The 21,871-nt window shown below is 48.6% G+C and overlaps 8 protein-coding genes across 8 annotated transcripts; 1 reads left to right on the forward strand and 7 right to left on the reverse strand.

Annotated features, from left to right (window-relative positions):
* Positions 1 to 305: 305 nt before the first annotated feature.
* ANOM_010080 (sideroflexin family transporter) lies at positions 306 to 1,523 on the reverse strand (the record flags this gene model as incomplete). The annotated part of the gene is made up of 4 exons (XM_015555336.1): positions 306 to 986; positions 1,041 to 1,135; positions 1,186 to 1,319; positions 1,420 to 1,523. 4 exons carry the CDS (start codon positions 1,521 to 1,523, stop codon positions 306 to 308), a joined length of 1,014 nt encoding a protein of 337 aa, XP_015403268.1.
* Positions 1,524 to 2,124: 601 nt separating this feature from the next.
* On the reverse strand, positions 2,125 to 4,938 carry ANOM_010081 (PHD finger domain protein). The gene is made up of 3 exons (XM_015555337.1): positions 4,819 to 4,938; positions 2,525 to 4,552; positions 2,125 to 2,468 (listed from the first exon to the last, which is right to left on the reverse strand). Exons 1-3 carry the CDS (start codon positions 4,842 to 4,844, stop codon positions 2,282 to 2,284), a joined length of 2,241 nt encoding a protein of 746 aa, XP_015403269.1. The 5' UTR covers positions 4,845 to 4,938; the 3' UTR covers positions 2,125 to 2,281.
* A 6,004-nt stretch (positions 4,939 to 10,942) lies between these two features.
* Positions 10,943 to 11,979, forward strand: ANOM_010082 (DUF2293 domain-containing protein; the record flags this gene model as incomplete). The annotated part of the gene is made up of 3 exons (XM_015555338.1): positions 10,943 to 11,218; positions 11,345 to 11,467; positions 11,518 to 11,979. The coding sequence occupies 3 exons, from the start codon at positions 10,943 to 10,945 to the stop codon at positions 11,977 to 11,979; spliced, it is 861 nt and encodes a 286-aa protein (XP_015403266.1).
* A 399-nt stretch (positions 11,980 to 12,378) lies between these two features.
* Positions 12,379 to 12,942, reverse strand: ANOM_010083 (uncharacterized protein; the record flags this gene model as incomplete). The annotated part of the gene is made up of 1 exon (XM_015555339.1): positions 12,379 to 12,942. One exon carries the CDS (start codon positions 12,940 to 12,942, stop codon positions 12,379 to 12,381), a length of 564 nt encoding a protein of 187 aa, XP_015403267.1.
* A 2,044-nt stretch (positions 12,943 to 14,986) lies between these two features.
* On the reverse strand, positions 14,987 to 15,640 carry ANOM_010084 (uncharacterized protein; the record flags this gene model as incomplete). Its single annotated transcript, XM_015555340.1, has 1 exon — positions 14,987 to 15,640. One exon carries the CDS (start codon positions 15,638 to 15,640, stop codon positions 14,987 to 14,989), a length of 654 nt encoding a protein of 217 aa, XP_015403272.1.
* An 832-nt stretch (positions 15,641 to 16,472) lies between these two features.
* Positions 16,473 to 17,159, reverse strand: ANOM_010085 (uncharacterized protein; the record flags this gene model as incomplete). The annotated part of the gene is made up of 1 exon (XM_015555341.1): positions 16,473 to 17,159. One exon carries the CDS (start codon positions 17,157 to 17,159, stop codon positions 16,473 to 16,475), a length of 687 nt encoding a protein of 228 aa, XP_015403273.1.
* A 904-nt stretch (positions 17,160 to 18,063) lies between these two features.
* Positions 18,064 to 18,753, reverse strand: ANOM_010086 (uncharacterized protein; the record flags this gene model as incomplete). Its single annotated transcript, XM_015555342.1, has 1 exon — positions 18,064 to 18,753. One exon carries the CDS (start codon positions 18,751 to 18,753, stop codon positions 18,064 to 18,066), a length of 690 nt encoding a protein of 229 aa, XP_015403270.1.
* Positions 18,754 to 20,003: 1,250 nt separating this feature from the next.
* ANOM_010087 (uncharacterized protein) lies at positions 20,004 to 21,156 on the reverse strand (the record flags this gene model as incomplete). Its single annotated transcript, XM_015555343.1, has 3 exons — positions 20,004 to 20,495; positions 20,547 to 20,708; positions 20,836 to 21,156. 3 exons carry the CDS (start codon positions 21,154 to 21,156, stop codon positions 20,004 to 20,006), a joined length of 975 nt encoding a protein of 324 aa, XP_015403271.1.
* Positions 21,157 to 21,871: the final 715 nt, after the last annotated feature.

The raw sequence follows: 21,871 nt of genomic DNA on the forward strand, positions 1-21,871 counted from the left end.
TGTGGATTGGATTGCTGTCCGGTTCTAGATTACTGGAGTGGGATTACCGTGGATACACCGTGACTAGGGCTGGTTTGCGTTGGGGAGATGGAGGATATATTGAAGAGTTTGCGGAGTATCTGAACTCTATAAGCCGTCAATGAGAATGTATGATATCTATGTAATCTATCCATAGCCTGTATATACGGGACTGAGCCTTTCTGTCCATGATGCGCCAACATCAAAAGGGTAATAGAAACGGAAGAAAAGAAACCAAACGAAGCTGTATCCCAAACGTCAACCATGCAAAACAAAACAGGGGAGCTTTACATCCCCCGGTTGAACTCAACCATCCCGTCCTTGCCTCCCTTCTGCCAGAACTCCTCCTCCAAAGACTGCGCACTGATGGCCTGGCGCTGCGGGAAGGCTCCCAGCGCCAACGGCAGGGCAAACAGGGATGTAGCAAAGATCAATCCCAGGTTCAAGGGCAGCACCATGCGGGGCCGAGCCTGAAGCCAAGCCGTCTTCTCCAACCGGAGCAGAACCAACGGCGGCACGACCATGATCGGGGTCGCGTTCAGCACACGACTGACCGCAGTCTCGCCCACAGCGATGGTGGCGGCCTTCTTGCTCTTACCCAAGCTCTGGATCGGCTCGCCGGTCTCCTCCCGCTTCTTCTTCTCGGCCTCCGACAAAACCGGGTAGACGTCGATACCCTGGCGGATCTCCTCGCCCCGCATCAGGAACACGTTCAGGGCGCTGGCGCTGGACACGGCGGCGAAGGGCACCAGTCGGCCGAGCATGAGCTTCGTGCTGGGCGACAAGCCCTTCAGACGGGGCACGAGGGCGTTCAGACCCAGCGCCACCGAGCACGATGCCGACACGGCCATCAGGTATGACTTGGCCATCTGGGAGTAGGACAAAGGGGTGGACTTGTTCGCATTTGCGTTGTTGACGGCGACGTTGAGCGACTGGTTCGCAATCTGCCAGAGAAGTGTACCAGTGGTCTGACAAGTTTTCCGTTAGCTGACGACAATGCTGTGTAACACAAGAACTCATACCTGTAGCCCGGGCGTAAGCATGCCAGCCGTCACCACAAGGTTGGTCATGACATAGCAGGACATGCGGAAGGGAAGGAAAACGGGTTCGCCAGTGTCTAAGAAGGTTGGTTAGACCGATTCAGGATATATCATGTGGGCAACGGACCTGGATGCAGGGTGGAATCGACCACCTTCTTCGCACGCCACAACTCGGGTGTCATAGCGGGAACATGGCTCTGCTTATAGGAGGAGATGAGCTGCTTCGCACTCTCCAGCCCCGACGAGGAGACAAACAACATCCTAGTGAACATTTGTCAATATCAAACAGGCGCATGAACCACATCATGCTGGATACAGCCCGGGCAGGGCTCTCAGTCATGATGAGGCGGAGGGGCCATACCTCGGATCGGCGATGTCAGCCGAGTGTCGCACACGGCCCCAGTATGTACTCAGATCATACTGAGAGGGAGGGAGATCCCGATTGCCAGGAATGGAGCTGGACATGGCCGGAGAGCGAGTGTGACAGATGGCAAAGACAGCAGCTCTGGAGAAGGAATCCTGGAGTGAACGAGGGGGGAAAAAGAGTCACCCGGAGACGAAGAAAATCATTCACAGGAACCACTCGCGCTATCGGAGGCGGTGAGCCCGATAAGGCGCCAGGTCCACCAATGACCGCCCGCCAATTGCAGAGGGTCGGCAAGGGTCCCGTCACCGCCTTTGCAGGTGGATTTCAGGTCCGGATCGCCATCCGACAATAGCCGCCAGGCACACTTTCTTTACTCTTATTTCCACTTAGGCAGTGATTAAGTACAGTTCATTCAATACTCGGTCCTATCCAGTCGATGGGCCACGGGCGCCATCCTAATTTTGTCCAAAGTCACTAGTTACAGTAGTACATAGGTATCACGTAGGCCGCTCGCCCGACAATTAATACAAAAATTAGGAAATAAATGATAAACGGCAGTATCTCACCAGGGATGCATAAAAACAAAGCCACCAATGTACAATGGTGAGCCAACACATGTCTCAAAGGAAATATGGGGGGGGTATGTCTAAGGTTATCGCACAACGAACAAAGGAGACCCGTTAAAATAAAGAAAAAAAAGGAAAACGAGAAAGAGTGTGGCCGTCAGTCTCGGGACCTCATCCGTGAGGGCCGAGGGGAAAAGCTGACGCGAATCGTGTCATGATCCATCCATGACAGGCACACAAATGGCTTGCCTGCTTGCCTGCGGATGTGGGGTTCATCGTCATAATTTCTTCTATCGGAATCGATAGGATTTGTGGGCCAATGGCGACGTTGGCGCATGGCCAACGCTGCCGACAGGGACCCGGATGCGATTCCTCCGCGAAGGAGTATGGGTGCAGAAGACACAAACGTAGACCGATGGCAGGTTGGCTCGCTCCAGACCGACACACTTGGTATGTAGCCAGTGGCTGCACGATTCACTAGATCAGATCAGTTTCCTGGTTTGCGTGCAAGGCGTCGTGGAGAGGGTAAATACCATTGAATCATCAAGTGGCCACCGTTGTCCATGGAGTTACAGATACATCTGGTTCCATTGCTGGGATTGCTGTATCGGTCGGTGCTTGGGGTGGCCAGGTCAGGATCCGTCATGGTCGTGGGGGACGTGTTCGGGGCCTGCAGATTGAGATCCAATTCGGCGCCAAACCGGGGTGGTGAGGAACGGAGATGGGCCAAGGAGCGTGAGGATCGGTTGACCCGGGAGCCGAAGTTGACCGTGTGGGACCGAGGAATGCGGCCTCTCTCCTGGAGTACCTTGCGGAGTGCATGCTGGGCATCACCGGATTCTTCTTCGGAATCAGCGAGGGGTGCCGGGATCGAACTAGCGCTGCGGTAGGCCATGTCGGACGGCAGGATCATGGATTGCCGCTTTGGCGTACGCTTCCAGTCATCCAGCCCTTGTCGATAAGTTGGCCTTCTGGCTAGACCCCGAGAGGAGCCGTTCCAAGGCGATCCCCGGCCGGACTGGGATGAAGCCGCGGTAGAGGTGTAGGAGCCCTTGGAGTGTGGTCGGGAGCCAGTGTCCGAGAAGGTCATCGACGGATTCCGGCTGGAAACGGTGGGATACTCCGAAAATTCGGTCGAGTCATATTCGCTTTCGGTCGTGGAACCATCCAAGTCCATCCCGGTGAGAGGGTCCGACAGCCCGGTAGGGGGGGCTTCGGTGACGGGTTGCATCTCTGCCTTAGCTCTACCGTCCCTGCCAATCCGAAGGACCACAGACTGGGAGCGCCGGGGCAGACCAGCAGCGACTGAATTGGAGCGCTGTAGTGGCTGCCGTTGGGGTTTGGTGGGAGAGGATCTCTTCGAAGGGCTCTTCCGGATACCAGACGAGGACGACATCACTCCACCGAACCCGGGACGCTGTGCGGATAGAGCACTCTGGGTGAGACTCCGCGTCAGCGTCGGTCGAGCCTGTCGAGGAGTGAAATCGTCCTCATCGTCGTCGACGTACGTGGGCAGCTTCTGGTGCACACTCTGCGTGCGTCGAAGCTGCTCCCTTTTTGATTCTTCGGTCTGGTGGTGGTAGGGCTGCCGTCCCGGCCTTGAGAAAAGTCTCTTGTCCGGGGATGGCTGGGGCCCTCCGAAGCGACGGGCCGGAGAGCTCAGAAACATGGCTGGGTCTTCAGCCTTGTGAATGGGGATACGGGGGGAGGTCGAGAAAGGCGCGGGAAACAGGGCCGCATCGGTGGGTGCCGCCGAGGTGAGACCGTATGTATTGCTGTTGAACTCCGGTAGATCTAGGGTTCCCTCAATCGACGGCAATTGCGGAATGTGAGGGGCCTGGGAGAAGGCTGGGTTCATGTGAAATGCATCAGTCGTATGGGAATCAAAGAAGTCCATATTACTTCCGGACAAGCCCAAGTCCCCTCCCTGTGGCTCCAGGTCATGATCCCAGAAGAGTCTCTGCTGAGGAAAAAAAGGAGACGCGGATGGATCGATCCCGGCCAGCTGGAAGGGGTCCGGAGACGTTTGGAGATCACCAAACAATCTGGGGGACGCTCCCATCAAACGACTTGGAGTTTCCAGGTGGCCACCGATGGCACTCGAGGCCGATGGCCGTCGTCCCGTCCCACTGACAGTTTCCAGCCCGGTCACCTTTCTCCGAGAAGCACTACTCGGCGGCGGGGTCTGCATGGAGGCAGCCGATTTGGTGGATTCCACCGTCCGGGGACCTTCGTCTTCAATATGCCCATTGGGTTTGGCCGCCCGGATGCGCTTGGCTGTGTCCGTCTCCTGTTCCGATTCCTTCAGGTTCCGTCCATTGGCTGACTCGACGCCTGTGTTGGGCAGTCGGAGATGGTTATTCAACGGTGTACTCAGACCGAACTTCTGGGGGGTTCGAAGGAACTCTGGGCTCGACGCATATGGATCCGAGGTGTCCCAGGTGACTCTGGGGTCGAAGAAGCTCGATTCGAGCTTCGGGGTTTGGAAGGCCGAATCGTCGAAGACCGTGGTCGGAGGGGTCCTCGTCGGTGTCTGAGGTTCGCCGTTGGGATAGCTGAAGCTGAACATGATGGCAGGCTCGGTCAGCTTCATTGTTCGGAGTAATGAGACGGAGCTCGTTTGGAGCTCCGCAAACCACAAAACCAATTTCCCAACCGTCTCAATTGGGTGCCACAACACAATGTAAATCCAGTGTGAGTTGGAACAATTTAGGCCAGACGACAGAATTTGTCACCGTATATCGATACGGAACTAGTGGGTGTAGAAACAAGCCCCGCCTGGGGGCAAAGGCATTATGCACGGGAGTAGATAGATTGACTAACATACCTGTGGACAGGGTGATCCCAACTCATGTCAGCAACGCTGTGATCCTAGCAACCATTCAACACAAGCTGCCAGGCAACCCTCTGGGGCGAAGTCCAGATATTTGGGAGCCGTTTGGAATGTGCAAGTGGAGGGGTTCGGAAGGGATCGATTGGCCGATGAATGTAAGCCTCCACAAGCTCATTGAAGTCGAAGCTAGAAGGCCACCTCGCTCAGAGAGAAGAAATTGACGCAGGAACCCCTCAGGAAAGAAAATAAAATGAGAAAAAAAATTAAAGGAAGTGGAAATTAGAGCATAATCCTCTATCTTTGTAATCGGCGGCCCCAGGAGAAAGACAAAGAGGCGAGGAGGTTTGAATGAAGATAGGGCGAGTGGGAAGGTGGTCGAAGGTTGGTAGGAAGGTTCTGATGGGAGCTCTCCTGGACAAAGGGAGAGAGTGGAGGAATGCGTACAGTGTGACCGGCCTGGAAAGCCCTTTATGATCGACTGTTCTTTGACCCGAGACAGAAACAGAGACAAGTTGACCGTCAAGTAGAAGAAGAAAAGCGTTGTGAAAGAAGGGGAAGAAGATATCAATCCAGCTCGACCGAAGGATTGGTTGCAAAGAGAGGGGATTTTTTCGAATGTTTTTCTTTTTCTCTGTTGGTAATTTAGTAATGATTTGACAGGTTTTTTTTTATTACTGTCTTTTTATTTTTTTCTTTTTTGTATCCGCAGATCCACTGAATGGAGACCTCTTTTATTTTTTTTGCACTACAAATTTTTTTATTTAATGAATTATGAAAATACCTATAAAACGAGATCCGGATCTACTGGGGAAAATAACAGTTAGTACAGGTACTTTTAATCCGTTCCGGGTAATAATTCGATCAGGCTGCGGCCAACCAAAAAAGAGCCATACGGGTTTAATCAAATCATAAAGCCTCACCGTCCGATCATCCTCCACTTTAAGAGCTAATGTCTCGTTCGGGTGGAGACGACACTGGTTGGTGAAGGAACAGAGGTGAGGCAGACATGGATAGCTGTGCAAGGCTACTGCCATCCTGGGAAATGAGTCGACTGTCCTCGGTTTTGTCGTTCTCCTCCAGGTTAGGGTTGTGTATGTCAGATGTTGTTGTATGGGTGGATAACAAGGGAACTCGGAATTCTGGAACTGTGTAGAGTAGGGTAGGGTCTGGTGAATGGGGGTGGTTTTTTGCAGTTGCCATGGTTGTCCAGAGAAGTGTACATACAATAATTACAGAGTACAAGGTACAGAACTACCAGACACAGTTGACGTACGATGGATATACATCCGATACTACGACTCCCACCGGTACCTCTCCCGCGGGTGGGACAAAGCAAGCAAAATGACCGGAAGGAAAGAGAAATTTGAAAACGGAAAGAGTATACAAAAAGAACAATGGAACTGCAAAATGTGTACCTGACTCGACGGTCTACAACGGAAAAGCGTAACCCTACTTACTACCCCAGGGAAACATGCAAAAGTGAAAGTGATCTTCGCAAGATGATTGATCTCAATGTTCGATGAATTAAGCCCGTCTGGGAGCGTCATTGGTTCCAGAGACAAGGAACGGCCGTCTGGCTTTCCGTGGATCGTCTGCCTGGGCTCCATCATTTCACTCGAGCACGATCTATTTGCTGGCTGGTTTTGGTTGGTCTGACTTGCAGCCCGTCTCCTCTTTTGCCCTTTGGAGCTCTAGTCGTCCTCCGTAACAATCCTGTTGGGCCCCGTGAGGTAGTATCCTACTATATCCTACTATATCCTTCTCTCCGCATGAAACGAGCCACCTCCGTGACCACAGGGTTGACTAGTATTTCCTCTCGTGGCGGAGAGGAATGGAGAGAATCCAAAAAAGAATCACTCGACAACGAGAGTGCATAAGGTTTGAATAAAATCGAAACTCCTTACGAGGTCCGACGCCGATCCAAACCCCATTCGGTGACGACAAGACTGACCCTGGTTGCGACCCTAGTCAGAAGTTATACTCCTCCAAGACTACGTAGACAATTTAGTAGTTCGACTGCTCGACGACGGACTGACCCTCGGACTCCCTTCCAACCCGTCGTCCAACCAGTGAACGCTCGCCCCAAAGTCAGGCCGGTAATTTTTTTGATTTTTATTTTTTTTAGTTTGGAATTTTGGGAGTTTGGGATTAGTAGTTATTATTTTTTCAGCTCCAGCCTCCTCTTTCGATCGGCTCTGGGCCCCCCCGCACGGGCTTCAGAACTGGAGAACGATGGAACCGAATGACGACATCCAGTACTTTCGACTACTATCAAGCTCGTACGCGTCGGCGTTTCCTTGAAATCAATACCCAGGGCACCTTTTTCCCCGGAAGAGGCGTCGTGACTTTTATTTAACGAGCATTCTTGACAGAAAACGGACAAATGATGACGTTAGTGATTACAGTTCCAACCGTTAGTTTCGGAATATTTAATTGAGGACGGAGGGAAGGAAAAGACTATTTAATTCTAGTTCTTCGAGTTCTCCGATTCAATTTCATCGCCCTTCCTTCCCCCGTGACCGACGCCAACTAATATTACCCGTTTGGGCCTAACCACATTGCAGGTGATCGGACATGAGGCGACATTCTAGACTCTCACTTTCCCACTTGCCCCTGTCTTGCCAGCCTGATGGGGCTTGAAACTCCCGGTCAGCACTACTACTGGATTCACTCACTTTCAGGGCGTCAGCATGCGCCAGGGAAATTTGACATGCCCCTTCCGAGGTTGCTCCAAGGTGTGATGTTGAATAATGAAGTTACTAAAAACCCAGTCATTCCATGCTAGTATCAGACCATTTCCTTCCCCACAGCGATTCTCCTCACGGTCGGCACTCCTCAGTCTTGACAGCAACAGCAAACACTGCGCACCGAAGATGGCTAGTGCTGCACGCGAGCATTGGGACCTGCAGCGAACTAGCGGCCTGCGGTGTAATCCCGCAGTAATAGCTGTACATCGTGCATACGCTCGATGAATAATGCTCATCACCCCTGACATGGCGGTGCTGCAGCCTGGGTGATTGCCTACTACCTCGGGCTACCTGTTCTTGATTCGATTTTCTTTTTTTCTTTCTTTCTTCTTTCTCAACACGCCACTGCCCGAGTTCGGTTGGCCTGGCGAGTAAAGTTGAATCCATCGGTAAGGAGCTCGATCTGCCAAGATCAATATTGCTGGTCTTCTTTCGGCGATCATCATCTTGCATACCACTTTGGTCAAGTTGCCAGCTGTACCGACAACGCTATTTATATCCCCGTTCCTGCCACCACAGTTGGATGGGAGGAGTAATGACCATGACCAAGATGCTTTGGCACATCTCTCAGTCTACGATCGATCCTACCATTTGCCAGATACTTTAGAAATTTTAATATATTAAACATAACATTTACTGTGTGCCTCTCGCTTCGATTACCCATTCCCATTCCCAAGCGGCTGGATTCGGCTCGGACAAGTCCGGTTTAGGAAGATCTAATCTCAATCGTGAACTCTCTATGGCTTATCGTTCAAAGTTCCGGAGTATATATAGTGGTTCATGATAAGCGACATAAATTAACTTCCAACATGCACGATTGGGCCCAAGGAAACTCTATAGACGATTCACAAGAAACTAAACCAAAATTTGAAATCCCAAAGACATAGTCAAGAACCAACAGACTTTGGATCATAGTCACATAGTGTTTGGCAGGTGCCCGCCTCACCTTGCATCGACATGTCTCTCCCTCGTGCCGGGTAGATCCTTGAGATCTGATATCTGTACATATTAAGTCCTTTGTACAGAGCCCCTATTGCCCCTGCGGGTTAAGGTTCCTGGGGATATGATTGTCTCTTATTTGTCCCACTACCCCTCTAGGGCTGCACCCCTAGACAGTGTTGCTTTGGGATACCATGGGCGGGATGCCAACGCTTGACAAATCACATGGCCCTATCATCGAAGTGCGCGTCATGTGCTTTTGGGGATATAATGATGCACTTAGATAGAAATACGCTGCTGCAATATTTCCTTCATATTAACCCCTTTATCTGTTTTTTTTGGCTCTCTTGTCTTCACTGTTTATATTCACAGTGTCGGTGTGATAGGTAGTGGCTTCGGAGGTGTTCGTAACTTTTTCTTCTAGATATAGATAGTATCCATGATGATCCTCTGTTGGTGATTCATTCACGGTCTTGTTGTAGGACAATGGCCAGTTTATGCCGTCTGGATTATTGTATCCCGTCTTTAGGATTGGGTTCATTGATAGGTTGCGCTAGTATTTACTTCTTTTGTCCTTTTTTATTTCTAAAACTAGGCGAACCCTAGGGGATAGATATCTGGCTTCGCTCCTTGTAACTAAAGGATAATCCCAAAGGATTCGTCTATCTAATAGTACGTAGCGTACTATTCGTACATCAATGTCTAGAACCTGGTACAATTAGTAGATCTGCCATTTTTCAAAGCATAATGATGTATCTACGATCATATGAAGCACCCCCACAAAGCGCTCTGAACACACCAAGGCTTAATTTCCAGCGTTTCTCGCGGGAACGAGGCCACAACTTGCTTTTGCCAGTAGAAACACTAACATCGACTATTCAAGTTGTGTCATTCATGCACAGAATGCTGATACGTCAGTCCGCAAGGAAAGTAGCTTTAAAAGAGACCATCAAAGTACAGTATCTTCGTGCTGACAATCTTGGCACGTTGTGTCCAACTAATGTCCCATACCCAACATAAGGTTGAGGAGAACATCGAAACCCGCCGTTCACAAAACAGCCTATATGACACATACCACACAGCTTGTAGCTTTGTTAAACAGGCGGTCAGATCAAGGAAGGCCAGTCAACAAGGTTGAAAATAGAAGCTATAGTGTGAAAATCAGAGCTTCTGTGGTCAGACATAACCGAGATAACTACTAGGTAGGTCATTACGTGCTGGCTCTGTATAAGCCTCAGATGGACCAGAAGAAAAAAGAATTTCTATGGAGGGATTTCCAATCCTCTATCACCTTCTATTCCAGTATAAAGCTACTGCCATTCTCGGAACTGTCTTCAGAGATCTGCGGTCAGGACTGACAACAAATAATCGAAGATCAATTCCACATGTATTGCGCAGAGCCCTTTCCAATATAAAGTAGAGATCGGTCGATCTTCAACTGTTGAGCAAGGTGCTGAACAGATCTCTTTACGTCGCTTTAACGGTTTTAGAGAGTAATTCAACAAACAGGAATAGGGCCCGTAATTCAGTGTCAGGAAGGTTTCTTAACGTTGGAGGCTGCCAATCGTGTTTTGTCAGCTAATTGCACCTTGGAAACTTCGTCTGGTAGGTTAAGTGCTTCTTACTTGAATCAGTTAGACGAGCTGGGCCTTAGAAAATAAAGGCTAGTTCTCATGAAGTACATCTGTTCTTCAGGGTGCAAGGGACCGGTTATAGCATTGTTTTTCAGACAGTTATTGGCTGGCCATTCTGCTGGTAGCATTTAAGTCCTCAGGATATACTCTATACTAACCCGCAGAAATAACAGTAGAAATTCTGACCATCGTGAGCGCATAACATAGGATCTCAGTGAGCCGGACAATGTCATTGTTTCTCCCCAATCTTCGTTTCGATAGTGTGGAGTTCTTGGACCTGTACCTGCCAAATGATTGCGGACCAATATGACGTCCTCAAAGGCCTATATGTCACCGACACCTCAGGCATGCGTACCAGCCACAGCCCTCAGCCACCAGTTCCCCGCGGAATCGGTGACCGCTCGGAATTGATACGCGAAGATTTTGGGCAGAAAAGCGAAGATCGCTCATCTGGCATACTACTTGATGCATAATCCATATTCCATACTTACTCCATGATTGAATGCCGCGAGGCTTAACCCCCGAAAATGGATTATTAAACGGGCTACGTCAAGCTACATGTCCACGTCATGGCGACACCTTCTAGTTTCACCGTTTGTGTTGGCCATCGCTCCTTCTCTCCCTTATCAATCCCTTGATGTTGGTAGTCCATGATAGCAGCCGAACTCGGGGCCAGAACAGCAAGCACTTCAGAACCATCTATTATTACGAATATCATATCGTGGCCACTTTCTAAATTAGGCCGAATCTCGCACTTCATCTTCGCTATATTCTATCTAGTCTCCATTTGCAAAGAACATGGTATCTGCGAACAGAATCTCCCGGAGACGTGCCCCGGGGAGATTGGGGGGCCGCCGAAGGAATCATCCGAAAACCTTTACTCCGCCGAAATCGCCTCAGTCCATCCTAGCTCACGCTCGCAGAAATAGTCTCACGAGCAGACGTGGCCGTGGAGGGCTCTTCGGTGCCGGTAGTAACACTAGAATAAACCACGCAGAACGTAAAGCTGGGGGACGGACTTCGAAGTATTCCAAGTTCGGGTTGATCCCCCGCTCGACAGAACCGTTCGAAAAGGTGCGTGTGCTTTTCTGCGCTACTAAATGCTAGGTTACATTTTGGAACCCCCTCCGCCTATCCCTTGCCTAGTCAGCAGCTAGTGCATGTAAGAATCAAGCCTCGCTAACGGGAGTCCGCGTACAGAACTGTTTTGAAAAGGAACCATTTGCCACAGGCTATGTGTTCGTACCCAAGGGCGATGTGTATGTGACTCGCAATTGTCGAACAAACACAAAGGAATCTGAGCGCACAGTCTATACCGTTTTTGTAAGGGATGATGTTGCCCCGTTAACGATTAAGGTTCTAACCAGCTGCAGGACAAGACAGGGAAGAGGACCCTCGGTATCCGTGTCCCATCTGACGTCTACGCCGCTGTTCTCGAGTCTGCCGCTGCGACCGCTGAGACGCGTGCCAACGCTGTCAAGCTTCGCGATGAGAAAGACCTGGCTCACTCTCGAGAACTCCTCCGCACTCAATTCCCATTAATGCCCGCGGAATCTCTGGAGGCGGTTCTCAACCACGCATTCCTCAAAGGCTCCGGTCGAGTGGGACGCACGGCCACCAAATCAGATGAGCGCAAAGCTGATTTGGCAGTGGAAGCTCATATTCGACACATGCATACCCCGTACGAATCTATGCTCCATGCAGGGGCGAGCCGCGAAGAAGCCCGAAACGCAGTCTGGGGATTGATCAAAACCATCAAGACCGCATGGGAAGGCGGTGATTCTCAGCCTATGGATGCGCTGGCTCTGCGCAACCGGATGGTGGAATCGAATTGATGGCTATTCAGCTTGAATTTGCTCCATGCATTCCAACGACGGACGCCGACCATTACAATTGATCTTAAATCTCTTTTTACAGTAAGATGATGGGCGTCAACACGACGCTCCGAGCAACGATATCACGGCTTTACCTAAGGAGGAGAACGAAGGGGAAAGAAGAATGACATGTTACGAAGACACGAAAGATACCCTTTGTACTTGACATGCATAGACTGCATTTTCATAACAATGTTATGTTAGACTCAGCAATAGAGTGGCAGTCTCACCATCACTGGTGACTTGGATACACTCATCAAGTTTTGTTATTATCACTAGTTCTATGAAATGAGTTCTGCAACATCCAATCTGAGATACTCTAATCTAAACAAAACAAAATCCATGCCATTCACCACTCACCTAAAACCCACAATAAGTTCCAGGCTTGTCTTTACTCGGAAAAGCAGGCTTAACATTCGCGAGAAACGCCTCCCAAGAAGAATACCCAGCATCCGTAACAGAAACATTAGTCTCCGTCCCAGCGCGCCCAGGCGCAAAAACATCAACCAGACAACACTCATCCAACACCGCCGGGAATGTAAACTTCTTCTTCCCCTTCTCCGCCACATCTTCAAACGCCATATTGTATATCCATGCCTCCTTGAACACCTCTTCCGCCGTCTGGGCCTCCGACGGAAACCCCCAATACACCCGAATGCGATTGTCCTGAACAATGCCCGACGTGTTGGCGTAACCCTCCTCGCCCATTGTCATTTTCCGCTCCAGTTCCCGTCGAGATGCTAAAATCACATCCGCTGGGTCCAGGGGGTCCGTCCACGGGTCGATGTCGAGGTAGATCGCCACCGTGTTGGTGTGCGTTTCGACGCTGAGCCCGGCGTCTCGGAGGGTTTCTTTGCGCTCCGCGTCGAAGGGGCTGGCGGTTGCGCGTTTGAGGGGCTTGATGGGTGTGCTTAGTGTGGCCATTGTCGGTTTTTCTTAGGGGTAGGTGTTTTGGCTTTGTTTGGTATGAGTTAGGGACGTGGTTTTGGTTGTGGTTGAGAGGAGAGTTGGCTGTGGGGTGTGTTAGTGAGTGAGAGCTGGTAGAAATGTGCGAGTATTTATATCTGAGGGTTTGGGGGTGATGTGTTGTTGACCTTGAGAAGGTGCAGTTGTCGAGGTCGATGGCTTTGGTCTTCCAAGAGAGTTCATTGTTACTTTTATAGAATTGGTGGTACAAGATACGCATTAGGTTTTGATTATGATTGTTCCTAGGTATGCTTTATCACTCGATATAGAGCATAGTGAAAGACCATATTAGCTTGAATGGGGATTGCAGTATCCCCGATGCTATAATGAGCTCAAAGATGTGTATACAAACTGCCCCCAAATGATGTATATTCAAAGAAGCATAATAACAACAATCGTGAAGTTCAACGACATGTGGATTGTCTTGTTCTCCCATCTTTATATCATAAACACCCCCAAGAAGTACACTAGTAGACCAAAACCGGTCCAGCTGGCCCTTCAATCCTGGTCAAAGTAAACCACACGTTTGACCATGGTTGCAAGAATGCTTGGTTTATAGGCTGGCTCGACCTGCGGTGCCTCATATACCAGACAGCTATGGTCGCCTTCCCTGAGCTCAATCGGAAGGTCAACTTGGCATAATTTGGTAGACACAACATTCGATCAATGATGCTAGGGAACTGTGAATGAAACAGCTCGTCAGTAGTAGTCCGTGAGAAATATGAAGCATATCCTCTGCTTATCCTCATTCAATGGGGGTTGTTTTCTCGGGCCATGGACGGCCTCTATATGCACCTCTTTGGACTGTAATTAGTACCTCGAAATGGTTTCTGATGTAAAGCATGGCCGCCGTATCTGGGGCATGTCGACACTTTGACTGGAGTGCTTATCCTTGGAATAGCTGGGCTATGTAGATGGATAGATATGTAGATTAGGACAAAAGTTTGCTTAAAATAAGAAAGAAGAATATGACCAGGGTGGGATTCGACAAATTAATGACACGGAAACCTCATGAAGCTCTGATGGACAGGCGTACCCCAACTGTGCGCCTTAGACCGCTCGGTCACCTTGCCTATATACAGATATTATTCAGGTTAGTTGAACTCATGAAAAGGACCTAGCTTGCGCACGGTCTCGATGCTCGGTGCGTGATGATCTTCGTGTAGATATAGAAGATGAGCCTCGTTGGGTTGGCTGTTTCTGACTGTCCAGACCCATACTGGGGTCGTTTATGGTCACTCGTACTTCTCAGGCCCTGGTTGCTTGTATTTCATTTTGTGGCTTTTGATTCTGGTGAGGGTTTGAGAGTGGTAGGAGGTATGTGGGATGTTGGATAAGAGATTTATAGAGATGAGAAGGAATAGGGTTCATCTTTATGCTTATAGATCTCAGGGAAATGCACGTATTTCAATATCCTGTGATTCGGCTTAACTTTAGACACCAGATGCTCTCTTTCCCGGTGATAATAGAGACCTCATAGTATATGTAAGGCTTTTGCCGCCGGAGACCTCCAACGTAGCAATCTACTGACAAAGTATTGAATTTCCCGTGCCATAGAAATGATCTGAGGAACTTACCCCTATAGTGTATTGTTTGTAGACTCGAGGCTTCTTCCGCTTTGGATATCAGTGGCAAAGAGTCCACTGTCACAGGATATTTGCATATAACAAAGGCACACTCCGCCATTGTATGTAGTTTTCTACTGTCATAAACACCGGCAGAGCCTTGTAACACTCAGGTTCCATCCACGTGTGATCATTGCAGGACCCAGGCTCAATATTCATGTATTTGTGCGATATAAAAGATAGACTAATGGTTACTGATCTGCACTCGAACCAAATTTATCTGTCGCTAGTATTTAAGCATACATTCAATGACCACAACACAGAAAATCATTCCATTGTAGATAGCAATTGGCAACTGCATACCCATGTTCTCCTTCAGCAGAAGCTCCTAACCAACAACTAAATTGATAGCAGTAGAAAAAAAACGACCATGCAGTTCACCAGGAATCCAACGATACAGCATTGATGTTGCTAGGCGACCTGTTCCATTCCTTTATATTATCAATCCTTCCCTCCGTGAACACATAACAATCTTTCCACTTAATCGGAAGAACCATTTTTCGACCTTCTTCCTTCTTGTCCAGAGCTTTCTTAATACCCTCGATAATCGGTTTCAAATCGGAGTCGAGCACGTCTCTCTGAGTCTCGTATAATGTTCTAAACATGAAATAAGTTCTCTTCTTTCCATCAGGAATTTCATCCTCTGGGTGTAACATGTGAGCGACATTGTCCCTCGGGATCCTGTCCGCTTCTGCCAGACATTTCTCAACGGCATCGCAGGCATTGACCGTTTCGCTGCCACTGCAGGGTATATCAAAGGGGAGGCTGACGAGTTCCAGATCCGTCAGACTAACCACGAGCTTCTGCTCAAAACGTTGCTGTTGCGCAATCATCCGACCTTCATGCAGTTGCAAACCTGGATTATGCTCGGACAGATCATTCTGGAACTCATTGATAATTTCGCCTGGTTCTGTGTCTCTCTGGAACCCTCGTGGCATGCATCGCCAATCTTGGGGTGTTTCGGTGGTTTTCTCATGTTGAGATCCTGGTTCCGGGGCTTCTATTTGGTGTGTTGCTTCATTGTGCTCCATCTTTAAGACTGGGCTGTGTGAATTTTGCTTCTCAGGTCTGAATGGCAATAGATAATGAAGAAATATGACTGAGTTGGTAGACAGAGACCAGAAGAATTCAGACGAGAACATACTGATATTTATACCTGGAGACTTGGGAACTGCCCGCTCTAATGAGGACAACCATGATGATCATGAGAGACCATCTGTACTCTTCAATATGGTACGATCCGAGTGAAACTTCCTGTAGCTGGCCTCTTGCGGCTTCATGCCTAGAGTGATTGGTATATGGAAAGTTCGCAGGGATCCCAGATGGAAACACCCACACACAAGCCTCTACTTTCCGGAAACTACTATAATAGAGATCGGTGTTTAGAGCAGCAGACGAGGAAACTCCCCTCACAGCCTAAATATGCCTTGGCATATTCCGAGTCCACGGCAAGGTCTATTAGCAGAGCTACCGTCATACGCCACCTTCGACTCTGAGCAAAGGTATTTTCCCAGACAAGCGGCAAAAGCCCTAGTTATTACGCACATCCATAAAGATGGCATTTCGTGTCTAGCACGGCAAAGTACTCAACGACTACCCTCCATGGTCATTTCCAATACCTATCTTCAAGCATTATAGATTCTAGTTTCAAAGGCTCTGATCATTGAACGGATGAGTGCTCAGCACCATGACCAGCACGTACCAAAAGCCGCAGACGTGTCGCAAAGGAAATAATGATACTAAGCAGCAGGCCGTCTCTCATTCAAGTACAGACTCCTAAGCTCCACATAAATATGAAAAAGATAGAAAAAACAAAAAGCGGGGGGGGGGGGGCCAGTATAGCCTGCTGAGTTCCCAAACTCTTCAATCTGCAATATCATGTAGCCTTCCAACTCTCCTGAATGTCAGAGGATTATATCGATGGAAGTACCAGATCGGCTGGGAAACAAATATGTACATATTCCTGAATTCAATGGGAAGAGTGCACCGACGCAAAAGACGATGCCGATATACTGCCTTGAGATTGCGATACACCTGCTGAACTACATGGCCACTATGTTCAGCTTTGGTCGGGAACGCGAAGCAAATTCGCGCAAACCCTGGCCTCAGTGAAGCGTGTGGATGTCCAGGGTGGATGCCACAGCCCCAGACAAAGTGATCGTTATAATACCCAGTGTCATTGGGTCTTCGCGGGCGACCAATATGGTCCTCGGCGACGTCCTGGTATCTTCTTTCCAGTTCGCAAATGGAAGAACAGATGATTCCTGTGGCGTCGCATGTATTCGGCACATCAACGAAGACGCACACGAGGTCTGTGTTGTGGGCATCAACCATCACTCCCTCCATGAAAAGCTTTTCCTTGCGCAACTGCTCATCCCGGGGTACGCTTTCCTCATAGGCATTTCTGATATAATCTATGAGGACAGAAGAATCTGGTGGGTCATCGACACGATCCTGTGCGTCTATGTTGGCGCAGAAGAATTTTGGCGCTTTTGGTGGCAGGGGCTGACTTGGTGGTCTTGGTGGTCTTGGTGCTAGGGGCCTCGCCATGTCTGCTGATCTGTTGCTTTTGAGAAGATTTGAACTTCAAAAGGTATTAGTCTGGAATGGAAACTATTCCAATGGTTCATGATGTTTAGATGTTATCAAGCGAAGATCAAACCTGTTTATATACCCTCAGGGTGTGTCCGCTTCTCTGGGTAAAGACACAATATTGAGACTCGAGTAGTGGAAATTTCATTGCGATGTGTCAGTATTTATTCAATAAAGGTGCCTCAGATGCAAATACAATGTTGCTTGCTTTTAGTGTCGTGTTGGGATTTAGATGAAGATCGAGGTAGGGCTTGGGATAACTATTATATTCCCGGTGTAAGAACGCATATCGCCTGACTTAGGTCTGAAACCAAAGGAGACTTCTTTACAAACCAGGCTATTTTTGGTGATTCATGGGAATTTTGTCTTTATGCTGTTCCGAATCCTTAGTTGCATAATGTATACTAAAGACACGCTGATACTATTCTTCAGCTGGGCCTTTCAGCTCAGCAAACCCAACAATGAAAACAAAGCAACTCAGGTGGATTATTCAACGGCATTCAAGCTATGCAATTCCAAATACCTGAACCTTTGAAGGTCGCAGATGAATCAAGGGTAGAATCTCATCAGGTCTTGAGGTACTACCACCCCGAAACACAAAAGCTCATCACACCAGACCAATAAGTGAGTTCGCTCTTTAACGCTCGGCTGATTCTCTTTGAGCAAAATCCCGTCAAGCATGCTGCGAGATTATGGGCCTTGAACGGAAGAGACAAACTGATAGATACCAATAGTAGTATTAAAGAACAATCGTAGCATATATTATGTTACATGCACATCGTCCCTCTCAAACATAGGTCCCTGCTATAAACGAATCCGCAAACTGAAAACAACGAGATATCCATACTAACTAGTCTTATGTCTATCCATGCGTTCTCTCTCGTTCTATTGCTCTGCTCCAAGCCGGAGAGAAGGTTTCTTTCGACACGCCCAGTGGGTTTCTATCGTAGACATATCCACGGTCTAATCGCCACAATCCAGGCTCAGTCTGGGCCACCCGGAGTCCATCACCGAGGATAACTGGTAGATCTGAATCAGTCAACCTACTCTCAAAGTACACATCGACAAGACGCAGTAGTTCCTCATACGCCATTCTACCGCTGTCAGCCCTGGTGTAGAAATTGTAACTAATCCTCACAGACCCATCCTCAACTGGCTCAGTTGGGATGAGCGCATCAATAGACTGCTCCTGGTGCTCGGCAGCATCAAGTTTCTTCTGGAGTTCCTCTTTAGAATCAAGGAGACATCGACGGACTTTGAGAGGGCGTGTCTCAGGTATATCGACGAACACGCAGACAAGATCATGCAGGCTCGCATCGACAGTGATACCGTCGATCAAGAGGGCCTTTTTGCGGTCGATGGCATTCTTAATAGTGGGTTCATCAGCTCCCGGTTCGTCTTCCAGCTCACGGAAACATTGACGTATCTCCTGATTTTCGAGTATATCGATGCATCTTTTTAGCTTATCTCTATCCTCGGTTGCTGGCTTCACGTAGTATATAGGGTCATGTCGTAGCTGGGCTTTCGATGGCTCAAATGACGGGTCACTCATGGTGTATATAGACCAATGCTTTCTGAAGTTACTTGGTCCTTGCATATGGATATCGATATCAACAGGGGAAGAATTCAGAAATAATAACAGAAAAACTTGGAAATACCCAACGAAATCATACCAGCATTTATATCCGTGGTTCAGGGAAGCGCCTGTTCGATCTAAGAAGGGCACGTTTAGACCGTTGGACTGTTGACAAATCCAGTATCGTGTTACACGACACTTGTGTACCGCAAAAGATATCTTTAGACACTGGGACACCAGGTGCCGTTTCTTCGTTGCCATAACGGGAGCCATCACAATCAAGGGTTCTGCAGCGTAAAGCTATGGTAACTACCGAGCTCCATGATCATGAATATATGTAACCTTGGCCCTGCTGATGCTGACGTGGTCTGAGTAGTAAGTTGTGGCACTCTGGGGGGGGGTTCAAAGGCGTTTGACGTGTGTCTTTGAAGTGTGGGGGTCGGTTCTACAGCGTAAGGAGTAGGCTGTAGTTGTAGTATTTGTGATATTTTCTGTATGCTGAGATAGTCATGTGGATCAGTCGATAACCGCCCTATGAGATCGTTTGTTAACTTTCTCGTTTGGGTCTTTCCATGTAGAGTTGAGCTAGACTTTCCCTTATGGAGGTCGTAGCGCAGTGGTCGATCCTACAATAACTTAGGGCTTCGTCCTAGGTTGCAGATGTATTTGCCAGACTCTGTGCATCCTGTTCTCGTGACATGCATGGGTTTAGGGCTTAATACTTTCGTGGGACTAAATCGTGTTACGTAGAAGCAACCCATTAAAGGAGCAACAAAAGTTTGGTCTCGACTATGTACAGAGTGCTCAAATATAATACAGTAAAAACATATTGCAGTCGGAGTGAAAAGAATGCTGATGTTATCCAGGCCCGTAGAATCACTGTCATGTCCTCGTATATCACGTAACGCCAGATCCTCATATGTTGGTCAGAGCTTTGGTAATATGGTTCTCTTCGGTGTGCTGTCCCTTGGAGTGACCATATCACCATCCATACCTCCACTATCCCTGGCTTCGCCAAATAACGGCCGTATAAACGCAGTTCCCTTTGAACCCACCCGTAGTCGAGTTTCATGGGCGAGATACTTGCTGAAAGAGACTTGGAGAGTCATTGTGACAAGTATTCCAAATCTTCCCTTTGGCATTTTGGAAGTTGCTTGTAAGGACCCTAAAAGAGTTTTCTTGGCTGTGGCACGTCTTTCAACCATAGAACAAGAGAACCGCCTGAGTTACCCAAAGAAATACTCCATCCAGCCCTTCCTCCAGGTTCTCCCAAAGCGATGGTTGATGCATGCATGTTTACTGCGGAAACCCTCGGCACCACTGTGTCTTTGTCCGTTTCCCCATACATTCACAGGCAGGACGCAGACGCCCCCCATGGGCTTTCCATCCATGGCCTCCGAGGCGTCCACACAGACTAGTTCTTTGATTCTGTTGAACGGGGCCCACATCACTCGCCTTTGAGTCACCCCAGTGGACGACGAAACGAGATCTCCAATGTCCGCATCCGCATTCACAGACGATTCCACCAAGCTGTGCGTCGGGGACAGCGTCTGAGAAAGTACATCCAGAGCCGCATCGGTAAATACTCCAGGTCCAGTGACCTCCAGAATCGTGTTTTCTTTGTAGCGTGGTCCGCGCATGAGGCGCGGGGAGGCATGCGGCTCGTCGATTTCAGTGCCTACCACCAGAGAAACATTCAGGCTTCTGGGTCCATCTTCCTAAAGTGGCTCTAATGCCGGGCATTCCTTGATAGCGCGGGCAGGGTAAACGTCCATGTCTGTGTAGAAGCCGTCGTAGTACCACAGAATCAGATATCGGATCAGGCCCGAACGTATCACATGGTTCGGGTAAGAATCATACAGCTTCTTGAGATCTGGCACACCCGAGAAGATCTCGGTGATGAATTTGGATGCTTTTTTGTCATCCACGAGCTGTCAGGCCATAGTATACAGTAAGACTAGTTCTATGTGGAGTCACCCTTACTGTATACTTCCATCCTCTGTTTTCTTCCTCAAACTCCAAGGAATCTGATTCTCACTCGGTGTATTTACCCAGCACAACTTGCCAGATTCGATCTTCTGCGGAGGTATCCCAGTTTCTTTCGCGGAGAGCCTTTCTCTCTATCTCTAGCAGGGCATCCGATATCCTCTTCTCGTATTCTGAATCAGGGTCCTCACGAAAGGAGGAGAGATGCAGATATCGCGGAGTAGTGTCCACATCATATTCGGGGGCTTTTCTATTCGAACTGGTATTGTTCTTGGTCTTTGGCGGAGGTGGGATATGGTAAAGCACAAGGTAGATCAAGGCCGCCAACAGCAAGAAGATCAGTTTTCGACCACCTATCGTTAGCTTTCTCTGCCTTTTTGGTATCGTCGCCATGGGGCTTTAGATAGAACGAGCGGATGGAGTTAATCGCCAAGTTCACAAAGAAAACAAGCCTCGGTCAAGAAAAAAGAAGAAATGCGGAAGTGGCTCCATATTTCTTGGTTTGACTTCAGGGGACGCATGCTGGTTAGAAAGATTGCAGAGCAACAGACAAAGAAAGCGCCGATCGACTTCATATGATTAGGACCAGGGTACCCTATCGCCAAACGGTTGTTATTGGTGGTTTTTCGAATGAGTAGTATTATATTCAGGTGTCTTATTTGGCAGTGATTGTGTCTAGTGCTGCAGGTTTCACCTCTGACCTTGCGATCTCCGAGCATCTGGCCAGCGAGTGTAGAGACACTGGTAGAGGAGAGAGGGTCGTGGCAGACTGAAGGATGTGTATCTGGCAGTTGTGCTCACTACGCTAGCTCCATAGAGTATGGAAGCGTATAGATTGTGCACAAGATCCCATTTCTTAGTTTTTATCACCTGTGAGGTTAAGTTTAACATGATGGTTAATGTCAATCTTCTTATTTCCCCGTCGTCGCAGCAATGATATCTATAATAACACCTCTGTCCATATTACAAGAATATTACTATGAACCTGTCATATGCAACTTCTAATTTAGTCACAAATGAAGAAATTGCTTCTTAATTTACGGCGTTACTCTTACACTACTAGTAGTAGTACTATGGTTGACAAGTGAATGGTTAAGGTGTTATATAT

Source organism: Aspergillus nomiae (assembly GCF_001204775.2).
Source record: "Aspergillus nomiae NRRL 13137 chromosome Unknown contig00354, whole genome shotgun sequence".
NCBI lineage: Eukaryota > Fungi > Ascomycota > Eurotiomycetes > Eurotiales > Aspergillaceae > Aspergillus > Aspergillus nomiae.

Coding starts and splice junctions, on each gene's coding strand:
- ANOM_010081 (XM_015555337.1), bottom strand. CDS start 4,844: ATGAGTTGGGATCACCCTGTCCACAG. Junction 4,553..4,818: donor TGGGATCACCCTGTCCACAG/GTATGTTAGTCA, acceptor CATCATGTTCAG/CTTCAGCTATCCCAACGGCG. Junction 2,469..2,524: donor GGCCACTTGATGATTCAATG/GTATTTACCCTC, acceptor GATCTGATCTAG/TGAATCGTGCAGCCACTGGC.